At 49.0% G+C, this 13,336-nt stretch overlaps 1 protein-coding gene across 3 annotated transcripts in view; it reads right to left on the bottom strand.

Annotated features, from left to right (window-relative positions):
• MEIOSIN (meiosis initiator) overlaps positions 1-12,800 on the bottom strand; it is a 40,210-nt gene extending 27,410 nt beyond the window's left edge. Inside the window, exons 1-3 of one of the 3 annotated variants that reach the window (XM_071087169.1) lie at positions 12,549-12,800; positions 10,268-10,338; positions 5,527-5,631 (exon numbers count right to left, since the gene is read on the bottom strand). In XM_071087169.1, coding sequence (XP_070943270.1) covers positions 5,527-5,631; positions 10,268-10,338 — 176 coding nt within the window. In that variant the 5' untranslated portion in view covers positions 12,549-12,800. Of the gene's footprint in view, positions 1-5,526; positions 5,632-10,267; positions 10,339-10,544; positions 11,241-11,549; positions 12,525-12,548 lie in introns of those variants that run through there. The other 2 variants (XM_071087167.1, XM_071087168.1) reach the window with 2 other exon arrangements.
• Positions 12,801-13,336: the final 536 nt, after the last annotated feature.

The raw sequence follows: 13,336 nt of genomic DNA, 5'->3' as shown, positions 1-13,336 counted from the left end.
GAATTTAAAGATGGTGAGAGCATGCCGGGTGTGGTGGCTCATGCCTGCAATCCCAGCACTTTGGGAGGCTGAGGCAGGCAGATCACCTGAGGTCAGGAGTTCAAGACCAGCCTGACCAACATGGAGAAACCCTGTCTCTACTAAAAATACAAAATTAGCCGGGCGTGGTGACGCATGCCTGCAGTCCCAGCTACTAGGGAGGCTGAGGCAGAAGAATAGCTTGAACCTGGGAGGCGGAGGTTGTGGTGAGCCGAGACCACACCATTGCACTCCAGCCTGGGCAACAAGAGCAAAACTCCGTCTCATAAACAAAACAAAACAAAAAAACATGGTGAGAGCAGAGCATCAAACCAAGCATCGAATCATCCTAAGCACAGGGCCCTATGTGACTGCACATGTCTATGAAGCTGGCCATGACAAAGAAAAAAGTGTTGCTTGGTGTTATAGAAGTTTGTAAAAGGAAGCCAGGCATGGTGGCTCATACCTGCCATCCCAGCACTTTGGGAGGCTGAGGTGGGCTGATCACTTGAGGACAGGAGTTCGAGACCAGCCTGGCCAACATGGCAAAACCCCATCTCTACTAAAAATACAAAACTTAGCTGGATATAGTGGCACGTGCCTATAATCCCAGCTACTTGGGAGGCTGAGGCACGAATATTGCTTGAACCTGGGAGGCTGCAATGAGCTGAGACTGTGGGCGACAGAGCCAGACTCTCAAAAAAAAGAAGTAAAAATAGGCCGGGCACAGTGGCTCAAGCCTGTAATCCCAGCACTTTGGGAGGCCAAGACAGGCGGATCACGTGGATCACGAGGTCACAAGATCAAGACCATCCTGGCTAACACGGTGAAACCCTGTCTCTACTAAAAAATACAAAAAATAGCCGGGTGAGGTGGCGGGCGCCTGTAGTCCCAGCTACTCGGGAGGCTGAGGCAGGAGAATGGCGTGAACCCAGGAGGTGGAGCTTGCAGTGAGCTGAGATCCAGCCACTGCACTCCAGCCTGGGTGACAGAGCGAGACTCCGTCTCAAAAAAAAAAAGAAGCTTGTACAAGGAAATTGATCTGAATGCTAAGTAGCAAGTGCAGTGTCACCAATACATCAAGAGGCTGTGTTTTGCTTTTGACCAAGTGTGGTGGCTCACATCTGTAATCCCAGCACTTTGGGAGGCCAGGGTGGGAGGATCACCTGAGCCTGGGAGTTCAAGACCAGCCTGAGCAAAAAAGTGAGACCTCGCCTTTACAAAAAAATAAAACGTTGGCCAGGCATGGTGGCTCACACCTGTAATCGCAGCACTTTGGGAAGCTGAAGTGGGCAGATCACTTGAGCCCTGGAGTTCAAGGCCAGCCTGGCCAACACGGCAAAAACCTGCTTCTACTAAAAATATAAAAATCAGCCAGGTGTGGTGGCGAGCGCCTGTAACCCCAGCTACTCGGGAGGCTAAGGCAGGAGAATCGCTTGAGCCTAGGAGGCACAGGTTGCAGTGAGTTGAGATCACACCACTGCACTCCAACCTGGGCAACAGAACAAAATTCTGTCTCAAAAAAAGAAAAAAATCACTGATGAGTCCTCAAATTACCTCCTGGTAGAAACCATAACTTTGAGCCAAGGGGGTGTTGGGGTTCTATCCTTAGAGGTAAATTGAGTAGGCTGACCTTAAACTCCTGTCTAGCCCTGATAAATATATATATATTGCACATTATTTCCCGTGTGTTCTAGAGGGGCCCTTGGAAGACCTGGCAACAAACAACTCAGGAAGCAAGGAAGAAAAAGTGTCCAGGTCTACTTATAAAGTTCAAGGTGTTATTTGACCTTGTCTCAGAGGGTTTCCTATAAACCATAGTCCCTGGATGTTTACTCTGGGTTTTACGGGTTTTACAAAGCACTGGGCGAAACTTCTGGGCAAACACAGAGGTTAGGGAGCAACTGAGTGGCTGGGAATCCCAATGTCTTGGCATCCCTTGGGCAGTAGTCCTGAATAAGTACAACCTGGGCTCTGCTCTCAGGGGCCTCCAGGAGCCAGGGACCACCTGCTAGGGCTGCCTCTTTCTTTGCTGGATGGTTTGGGTTTTAGCCAGTTTCCTCCCTCACAGTCTCTATATTTGTATCCGCTAATATCAGCTGTGCCCTCTGGGTTTTCAGGGAACAGGTCAGCTCCAGCCACATGGGTTTTCTTTCTGTTTCTCTAGACTGCCAAGTTTATTTCTGCCTTAGGGCCTTTACTATTCCCTCTGTTTGGAATGTTCTTTTGCCCTGGTTTTTGTTGTTGTTGTTTTGTTTTGTTTGTTTGTGTGTTTTGAGACACAGTCTTGCTCTGTCACCCAGGCTGGAATGCAGTGGCGAGATCTCAGTTCACTGCAAGCTTTGCCTCCCGGGTTCACGCCTCCTTGGCCTCACGTTCTCCTGCCTCAGCCTCCCAAGTAGCTGGGATTATATGCACCCACCACCATGCCTGGCTAATTTTTTGTATTTTTAGTAGAGACGGGGTTTCACCATGTTAGCCAGGATGGTGTCGATCCCCTGACCTCGTGATCCGCCTGCCTCAGCCTCCCAAAGCACGGGGACAGGCATGAGCCACTGTGCCTGGCCCTGCTTGTTTGTTTTTAAAGAGACAATGAGTTGCTCTGTCACCCAGGCTGATGTGTAATAGCACAATCATAGCTCACTGTAACCTCAAACTCCTGAACTCCACCAATCCTTCTGCTTCAGTCTCCCAAGTAGCTGAGACTTTAGGCACGCACCACCAGGCCAGGCTATATTTTAAATTTTTTTGTAGAGACAAGGCTGGGTGCGGTGGCTCACACCTGTAATCCCAGCACTTTGGAGGTCGAGGCAGGATGACCCCTTGAGCCCAGGAGTTTGAGTTCAGTCTGGGCAACATAGTGAGACCCTGCCTCTACAAAAAAACTTTTAAAAATAAATTTTAAGCTGGGCATGGTGGCTCACACCTGTAATTCCAGCAGTTTGGGAGGCCGAGATGGGTGGATCACCTGAGATCAGGAGTTCAAGACCAGCCTGATCAACGTGGTGAAATCCCATCTCTACTAAAAATACAAAAATTAGCCAGGCATGGTGGCAGGTGCCTGTAATCTCAGTTACTTGGGAGGCTGAGGCAGGAGAATCGCTTGAACCCAGGAGGCGGAGGTTGCAATGAGCAACCGAGATTGCACCATTGCACTCCAGCCTGGGCAACAAGAGCAAAAGCTCCACCTCAAAAAAAAAAAAAAAAAAATAGGCCGGGCGCAGTGGGTCAAGCCTGTAATCCCAGCACTTTGGGAGGCCGAGACGGGCGGATCACGAGGTCAGGAGATCGAGACCATCCTGGTTAACACCGTGAAACCCCGTCTCTACTAAAAAATACAAAAAACTAGCCGGGCGCGGTGGTGGGTGCCTGTAGTCCCAGCTACTCGGGAGGCTGAGGCAGGAGAATGGCGTGAACCCGGGAGGCGGAGCTTGCAGTGAGCTGAGATCCGGCCACTGCACTCCAGCCCGGGTGACAGAGCGAGACTCTGTCTCAAAAAAAAAAAATAAAAAAAAAAATAAAAAAAATAAATAATAAAAAAAATAATAAAATAAAATAAAATAAATTTTAAAATAAATTTTTTTGTGGAGACGGGGTCTCTCTATATTGTACAGGCTGTGAAATCTTATTTCTTTCATTATTTATTTATTAATTATAAATATGAACTCCAAGAGGGCAAGAATTGGTTTATTTGTTTGTTTGTTTTTGAGGCAGAGTCTTGCTCTGTTGCCCAGGCTGGAGTGTAGTGGCGGGCTCTTGGCTCACCACAACCTCCACCTCCTGGGCTAGTGATTCTCCTACCTCAGCCTCCCAAGTAGCTGGGATTACCCACAGGACAAGAATTTTCGTTTTATTTATTGCTATATCCCAGGCTGATTGATCCATAAAATGCAGAAAGCACAGTACTTAGAACCCATGATACTTTTAGGGGCTCATGAAAATGTTCTAATTCTTTTTAAATTAGAACAAAAAATAAATATCACCCCATCTGTAGTATACTTGTCTTTATATTAATACTATCATAAATCACAATTGTTAATATTTTTCTTTTTTTTTCCCCCCGAGATGGAGTCTCACTCTTGTTGCCCAGGCTGGAGTGCAGTGGCATGATCTCAGCTCACTGAAACCTCCGCCTCCTGGGTTCAAGCGATTCTCCTGCATCAGCAACCCAAGTAGCTGGGATAGCAGGTGCCCGCCACCACGCCTCCTAACTTTTGTATTTTTAGTACAGCCAGGGTTTCACCACGTTGGCCAGACTGGTCTCTAACTCCTGACCTTGTGATCCGCCCACCTTGGCCTCCCAAAGTGCTGGGATTACAGGCATGAGCCACTGCGCCCGACTCAGTAAAAAATTATTGAATTAATGAATACTGAGAGGTCTTGGGATAGCCTCTTAGACTTCTGAAGTGGTCTATGAAACTAATTCCCAAGTTTCCTTTTCCCTGAGATAATCAACCTGAACATATCCTAGTTACTTTACTGTTATTGAGATGGAATCTCGCCTTGTTGCCCAGGCTGGAGTGCAGTGGCATGATTTCGGCTATTGCAACCTCCATCTCCCAGGTTCAAGGGATTCTCCTGCCTCAGCCTCCCAAGTAGCTGAGATTACAGGCATGTACCACCACACCTGGCTATTTTTTTTTTTTTTTTTTGTATTTTTAGTAGAGATGGGGTTTCACCACGTTGGCCAGGATGGTCTCAATCTCCAGATCTCGTGATCCACCCTACTCGGCCTCCCAAACTGTTGGGATTACAGGCATGAGCCACCGTGCCTGGCCTTCATTTGTTTTAATAGTGTGTAGGGATGTAAGAGTAAGAGCTGCCCCAAAGTGGGACAAAGCAGGGGACAGTCCCAGGAGGTGGCATAAAGGTTGATATATAAGCTCAAGTTTTTGAAGCAGAAACACTGGGATTCCAATCCTAGTTCCGCCACTCGCTGTGTGACTTTGGGCAACTGCTTTCATTTCTCTGTGCCTGTTTCTTCCTCTTTTACAAAATGGAGGTGGTTAGGAAAACCTTGATCCTGTCTGGAAGGTGTTTTGTATAGTGCCTGGTACATAGGGAGTGTTCATGAAATGTTAGTTCAAGAAAGCGGGTGGTGTCAGGTGCGGTGGCTCACACCTGTGTCCTAGCACCTTGGAAGGCCGAGGCGGGAGGATCACCTGAGGTCAGGAGTTCAAGACCAGCCTGACTAACATGGTGAAACCCCGTTTTAAATAAAAATACAAAAAATTAGCTGGGTGTGATGGCACACACCTGTAATCCCAGCTACTTGGGAGGTTGACGCAGGATAATCACTTGAACCCGGGAGGTGGAGGTTGCAGTGAGCCGAGATTGCACCATTGCACTCCAGCTTGGGCAACAAGAGTGAAGCTCCGTCTCGAAAAAAAAAAAAAAGAAAGCGGGTGGACAGTCATTTGTCAGAAGGATTTTAGGGGTAAGAGGTGTTGATGAATGGGCTGTTTTTGCTTGACCAACATCCAATCCCCCCTTTTCTGTTAACAGTACCTCAATTTTCCTTTGAGCAACCATTTCTCCTCCATTCTCAGTCCATGTGGTTCAGAGGGGCTGACCTTATCTTCTCCTTCCACTAGGGAGCACAAAACCAAGGTTCTGCCAAGAATAGTCACAGTGATTGGTTCAGGGTTGGAGTGGTAATCCTAGGTTTGGCCAATCAGAGTTCATCAACCTTAGAGGCTTTCTCTTCTGGGTATATGGAGTTGGCAAGATATGGACCTGGAGCTGCTGGGAACCATCTTGCCCTTCCAAAGGGACAACCTGCAGCTGGGCACGAGGACTCACGCTTGTAATCCCAGCACTTTGGGAGGTCAAGGCAGGCAGATCATTTGAGGTCAGGAGTTTGAGACCAGCCTGACCAACATGGTGAAACCCCGTCTTCGTTAAAACTACAAGAAAGTTAGCCTGGCCTGGTAGCACATGTCTGTAATCTCAGCTACTCAGGAGGCTGAGGCTGAGGCAGGAGAATCCCTTGAACCCGGGACGCGGAGGTTGCAGTGAGCTATCACGCCACTGCACTCCAGCCTGGGCGACAGAGCAAGACTCCATCTCAAACAAACAAACGATAAGATAAAATAAATAAAACAAAGGGACAACCTGCTTGAGACAGAAGCCATCACAGACAATACCAGAACCAAGAGTAACAGATTCCTGGCAACATCATTTAACCTCCATCCTGGAACCAGCCAAGGCTGACACCCTTGAATTTTTTGTTTAAATGATCCAATAGGCTGGGCGTGGTGGCTCACGCTCGTAATCCCAGCACTTTGGGAGGCCGAGGCAGGTGAATCACGAGGTCAGAAGATCGAGACCATCCTGGCTAACACGGTCAAACCCCGTCTCTACTAAAAATACAAAATTAGCCCGGCGTGGTGCTGGGCGCCTGTAGTTCCAGCTACTGGGCAGGCTGAGGCAGGACAATGGTGTGAACCCAGGAGACGGAGCTTGCAGTGAGCCAAGATCGCGCCACTGCACTCTAGCCTGGGCGACAGAGTGAGACTCCATCTCAAAAAAAAAAAAAAAGATCCAATAAATCCCTTTTTATGCTTAAGCCACTTTTTGCTAGGTTTCTGTTTATTGCAACTAAGAGTCTTTATCAACACAAGGACCCCCACATCTAGAAAGGGGGATGAAAGTATGAATTGTGGGCAACTCTAAAATTCCAGGAGGAATGGGCAGCGGGATAGGCATTCTTCATTTTCTTCATGGTGCTTCTTCTGAGCATAGCATCTAGGTAGAGAACCTGAACAAAGCACACAGTCCTCATCTTATATGGTCGGACTTAACATTTTTCGACTTTAGGATGGTGTGAAAGCCATACAAATTCAGTAGAAGTCATACTTCTCTTACTGTGCTGGGCAGCAACACTGGGCCACAGCTCCCAATCAGCCATGTTTTTTTTTTTCTTTTTTTTTCTTTTTTTAGACTGAGTCTTGCTCTGTTGCCCAGGCTGGAGTACAGTGGCGCGATCTTGGCTCACTGCAACCTCCACCTCCCGGGTTCAAGTGATTCTCCTGCTTCAGCCTCCTGAGTAGCCGGGATTACAGTCGTGCACCACCATGCCCAGCTAATTTTTGTATCTTTAGTACAGATGGGGTTTCACCATGTTGGCCAGGTTGGTTTCAAACTCCTGATCTCAAGTGATCAGCCCACCTTGGCTTTGCCAAGTGCTGGGATTACAGGCATGAGCCATCAACCATGCATTTTTGACATACAGTATTTTCAATTTATGATAGGTTTATCAGGACATAACCCCGTAGATGCTTAATTTTGGAGTTAATGAAGAGATAGTTGGATGGAAAGTCACTGGGGGGAGATGGTAGGGGTTAACATGAACTCTGGCCTTATTTTTTATTTTTCCAGACTTTGGAGGGAGGGAGAAATCTGATCCAACCCCTAATCTGCTGTGACAATCCCCTCTATAAGATTCATTATACTTGGTGGGTGCTTGATGGATGAATGAATGCGTGAATAAAAGAATGGAAGTAAAGACATGGCAGCTCACGCCTGTAATGCCAGCACTTTTGGAGGCTGAGGCAGAAAGATCACTTGAGCCTAGGAGTTTCAGAGCAGTGTAGGCAGCATAGAGAGACCATGTCCACGATTTTTTTTTTTTTTTGAGACAGTTTCTCTCTTGTCGCCCAGGCTGGAGTGCAATGGCACCATCTCGGCTCACTGCAACCTCTGCCTCCTGAGTTTAAGTGATTCTCCTGTCTCAGCCTCCCAAGTAGCTGGGATTACAGGCATCCACCACCATGCCCAGCTAATTTTTGTATTTTTAGTACAGATGGAGTTTCACCCTGTTGTCCAGGCTGGTCTCAAACTCCTGACCTCAGGTGATCCACTCACCTTGGCCTCCCAAAGTGCTGGGGTTATAGGTGAGAGCCACCACACCTGGCCTTTTTTAAAAATTAGATGGGCTTAGTGGAGTGTACCTGTGGTCCTGCATACTTGGGAGGCTGACGTGGGAGGATTGCTTCCGCCTGGGAGGTCAAAGTCACAGTGAACTGTGATCATGTCACTGCACTCCAGCCTGGGGAACAGAGCAAGACCCTGTCTAAAAAGAAAGAGCCAGGTGTGGTGGCTCATGCCTGTGACCCCAGCACTTTGGGAGGCTGGGTGGATCACTGGATCCCAAGAGTTTGAGACCAGCCTTGGCAACATGGCAAAAATCCATCTCTATGAAAAATACAAAAATTAGCCAGGCATGTTGGTGCGCACCTATGGTCCCAGCTACTCAGGGAGCTGGGGTGGGAAGATTGTTTGAGCCCAGAAGGTCAAGGCTGCAGTCAGCTGGAATTGCACCACTGCATTCCAGCCTAGGTGACAGAGCAAGACCTTGTTTCAAAAAAAAAAAAAAAGGAAAGAGGCCAGGCTTGGTGACTCATGCCTGTAATCCCAGCATTTTGGGAGGCCGAGGCGGGTGAATTACCTGAGGTCAGGAGTTTGAGACCAGCCTGACCAACATGGTGAAACCCCGTCTCTACTAAAAATACAAAAATTAGCTGGGCGTGGTGGCTGGCGCCTGTAGTCCCAGCTACTCAGGAGGCTGAGGCAGGAGAATTGCTTGAACCCGGGAGGTGGAGGTTGCAGTGAGCCAAGAGCACGCCATCGCACTCTAGCCTGGGCAGCAAGAGTGAAAATCCATCTCAAAAAAAAAAAAAAAAAAAAAAAGTCCAGGTGCGGTGGCTCATGCCTGTAATCCCAGCACTTTGGGAGGCCAAGGCAGGTGGATCACGAGGTCAGGAGATCGAGACCATCCTGGCTAACATGGTGAAACCCCGTCTCTACTAAAAATACAAACAACAAAAAAAAAATTAGCCAGGCATGGTGGTGGGTACCTGTAGTCCCAGCTACTCATGAGGCTGAGGCAGGAGAATAGCGTGAATTGGGAACAGAGCTTGCAGTGAGCCGAGATCGTACCACTGCACTCCAGCCTGGGCGACAGAGCAAGACTCCGTCTCAAAAACAGACAGACAAACAAACAAAAAATGGGCCGGGTGCAGTGACTCATGCCTTAATCCCAACACTTTGGGAGGCCAAGGCAGGTGGATCACGAGTTGAGGAGTTTGAGACCAGCCTGGCCAACACAGTGAAACCCTGTCTCTATTAAAAATACCAAAAAAAAAATTAGCTGGGCGTGGTGGTGGGCACTTGTAATCCCAGGTACTTGGGAGGCTGAGGCAGGAGAATCACTTGCGCCCAGGAGGTGGAGGTTGCAGTGAGCTGAGATCATGCCACTGCACTCTACAGCCTGGGCATCAGAGAGAGACTCTGTCTAAAAAAGAAAGAAAGAAAGAAAGACACTCAGAATGTCAATTGGGCGTGGCGGCTTAGTAATCCCAGCACTTTGGGAGGCTAAGACAGGAGGATTACTTGAGGCCAGAAGTTCCAGACAAGTCTGAGCAACATAGCAACACCCTGTCTCTACAACAAATAGAAAAATTGGCTGGGTGTGGTGGCATGTGCCTGTAATCTTAGCTGTTCAGAAGGCTGAAGCAGGAGGATCAAGCCTAGGCTCAAAACCAGGAATCCGAAGCTATAGTGAGCTATATGATGCCACCACTGCATTCTAGCATGGGCAACAGAGTGAGACCGTATCTCTGAAAACAAACAAACTCAGAATGTCACAGGCGCAAGGACCTTAGAAGTTATCTTTGCCATAAAAATAAAAAAAGAAAAAGAAAAAAAGACATGGGCCGGGCATGGTGGCTTACACCTGTAATCCCAGCACTTTGGGAGGCTGAGACAGGCAGACCACTTGAAGCCTGGCGTTGAAGACTAGCCTGGGGAAAATAGCAAAACCCTATCTTTACAAAAAATACAAACATTAGCCAGGCGTGGAGGCATGTGCCTGTAGTCCCAGCTACTTGGGAGGCTGAGGCAGGAGAATCATTTGAGTTCGGGAACGGAGGTTGCAGTGAGCTGGGATCGCACCACTGCACTCCAGCCTGGGCAATGGGAGTGAAACCCTGTCTCATAAATAAATGAATAAATAAATAAGTAAGAAATAAATGATCTTTGCTGATCATCTCAGAGTATTCTCATCTGGAAAATGGTAGGCATCTTTGTATATACTTCCTCAGGGGGGTTGTTGTATGGATTAACAGTTATCATACAAACAAAGGTTTGGCAAAGAATCTAGCAAATAGTAAATGCTCAGCAAATGTTTTTGTTATTATTATTCAATGAGAGTGGTTGGGGCTATAAGGGAGATGGGGCAAGCCCTTACCTGTCACTGGGACCCACTGAACTAGCTCTGGGCTGTTCAGAGGAACACAAGCATCTGCTGGAACTGAACATCTGCAAAGAGGGAAAAAGAATGATTAGTGACCTCTGAGATTGCGGGAATGATGGGCAGGAAGCCTGATGGGCACCCTTCATTTTCCCTATGATGCTCCTTTGAGCACCCAGAGATCCCACAATAAGAGTCCCCAGCCCCCAAGAAATTATGGGCCCAGAAACCCAAATTAAACAGGTAAACCTTGGCCGGGAGTGGTAGCTCACACCTGTAATCCCAGCATTCTGGGAGGCCGAGGCAGGCAAATCAATCGAGGTCAGGAGTTTGAGACCAGCCTGGCCAACATGGTGAAACCCCGTCTCTACTAAAAATACAAAAATTAGCCAGGCATGGGGGTGCACGACTGTAATCCCAGCTACTCGGGAGGCTGAGGCAGGAGAATCACTCAAACCCAGCAGGTGGAGGTTGCAGTGAGCCAGGATCAAGCCACTGCATTCCAGCCCGGACAACAAAGTAAGACTGTGTCTCAAAAAACAAAAACAAACCCCTAAACCTCTAAACTCAAATCTGTGAATCCCAAATTGTAAATCTGGGCCTTAAATCATGATCCAGACTTAAAACTAAAACCAGCAAACCCCTAAGCTTGACTTCAGAACTTAGACATTAATAGTGAGATGCCAGACTCTGAAACAGAGACTACCAGGCCTTAAAAGTGTGGCTTGAGACCTACAGACTGTGATTTTAAGACACTAAAACTGGCCAGGGGTGGTGGCTCATGCCTGTGATGCCAGCACTTTGGGAGGCCAAGGCAGGTGGATCACCTGAGGTCAGGAGTTCGAGACCAGCCTGGTCAACATGGTGAAACTCATCTCTACTGAAAATACAAAAATTAGCTGTGTGTGGTGGCACACGCTTATAGTCTCAGCTACTCGGGAGGCTGAGACAGGAGAATTGCTTGAACCCGGGAGGCAGAGGCTGCAGTTAGCCAAGATCGCACCACTGCACTCCAGCCTGGGTGAGACAGGGAGACTCTGTCCCAAAAAAAAAAAAAAAAAACACACACAAGACACTAAAACTAATACTTTAGAGTCCCAAAATGAGGACCTAAATCCTCACTTTGGAGCCCTCACAAAGCCGGGCACAGTGGCTCAAGCCTGCAATCCTAGCACTTTGGGAGGCCAAGGCGGGAGGATCACTTGATCTCAGGAGTTTGAGACCAGCCTGGTAATATAACAAAACTCCACCTCTACAAAAAAAAAAAAAAAAAAATTACCTGGGCATAGTGGCACATGCTTGTAGTCCCAGCTACTTGGGAGGCTGAGGTGGGAGGATTGTTTGAGCCCAGGAGGTCAAGGCTACAGTGAGCTAAAATCGCACCACTGCACTCCAGTCTGGGTGACAAAGTGAGATCTTATCTCAAAAACAAAAAAAGGAGCCCTCCCAAACCTACAAACCCTAAATTGTAATACTGAGATACCCCAGACCCTCAAACTGTCAACTTCTGATCTCCAAATATGATCCTAATACTAAGATTACAGACCACAAGCTGTAACACTATGAACCTATATCCTAAAATAAGAAATCCAGGACCCTATGAAGCAAACCTCACTCCTCCAAATTGACCTCTTAGACCCCCATATTGTCCCTCAAATTGTGGCCCCAACCCTAAAACTGAGATCTCAAATGTGGGTCCTACTCTGAAACCCCAGACCTTAAAACTGGGAGCTCCCATACTCAAAGTGGGCACTCCGGGCCCTAATACGTGCTTTTAAAGACCCGAACTGCAACTCCAGATCCTAAAGCCTCATACGATACATTGGGATTTAGGCCCTAAATCTACAATGAGGCTTCAATTGCCCCAAATTAGGCCCCAGACTCTCAAAATGTTACATCATAACTCAGAACTAAGACTTCCAGATTCCCAAATTGGGATCTCTGGATTCCAAGGAGAAAGCTTCCAGTCACAAAACCCGAGCCCTTCAGATTCCAGAACTAGTCACCCCTAGACACAAATCCCGAGATCCCAGATCGGAACTCGAGAGCCCGGATCCCCAACATAAACAGAGTCTTCTGTTCCTCAAACTCGAACTTGGACCCCTGCCTTCAAACGCGTACTCCTTCGCCCGCGGCCCTGCACCCAGAGCATGTTCTATTCCCCTGAGACACCCCCCGAGAGAGGCTCCTGTGGGGATCCCGGGTTCCCCTAAGCCCAGCTAGTGCTGGGGGAGTCACCCTGCCCCGCGCCCCATTCCCCTTGGCCTCCAGCACCCGCCTCAGGGCGTGCAAAATGGCGTGAGGCTGCCCCCGCCGTTCTGGTTTCTCCGGGCCCCACTCTAGGGAGCCCGATCAGACAGCGTCTCGCGCGGGTCCCGGAAAGACGGCCGCGCGCGGGGGTCCCAGACGGTCTCGGACACCACGTTCCCAACCCGGCTTGGGGTTGGGTGCGAATCCTCCCGGCGCGAGGATCCTGCGCGAGGCGTGAAGAGCAGAGCAAGAGTGCGTTCCTGAGGCCAGGCCACGCCCCCACCAGTTCCAGCCAAGGTGTGCTGGGCACGAGACGACGGGGTTGAAAGGGCAGGGTGCAAGTGGCCGTGCGCACGCGCGCCTCGGGAAGGGCCCTGTCGTCTTGCACAGCGTGAGCTGGGCCTCAAGCCTTCTGACAAGGCCTTTGCCGGCGTGAGCCGCTAGGCGGCCAATCAACGCCCGCTCAGCCACCCGCCTTTTTAAGCGGTCACGCCCCTGCACGACCCCCGTGGTCCAGGGCCTTTGCATCCCAAGGAGGCTGGGTTTCCCCAACTGCCAACTCTCAGGAAGAGAGCGAGAGAGCTCGCTTGTGTCCCTTCTGGCCCTGTGGTGCCCCATTTCCACGTTTTCCCTTCAGTTCTTGTTTCATGAGGGCCTCCTATGTGCCAAGCACCAGGCTGGATGGTGGGAATTTAGCCACTGTCTTCCCAGTGCAATCCAGGCCATGAGAACCTCCGACACATGAGAATCCGGTCAGACGGGAACTCGGTTAATGCAGAGAACAATACGTTGGGAAAGGACTCAAAGAGGAGGGCC

The sequence above is a fragment of the Macaca nemestrina genome, chromosome 20 (assembly GCF_043159975.1).
Source record: "Macaca nemestrina isolate mMacNem1 chromosome 20, mMacNem.hap1, whole genome shotgun sequence".
Taxonomy (NCBI): domain Eukaryota; kingdom Metazoa; phylum Chordata; class Mammalia; order Primates; family Cercopithecidae; genus Macaca; species Macaca nemestrina.
Note: the sequence above shows the minus strand (reverse complement) of the source record. Positions and strands in the feature narration are given on the sequence as shown.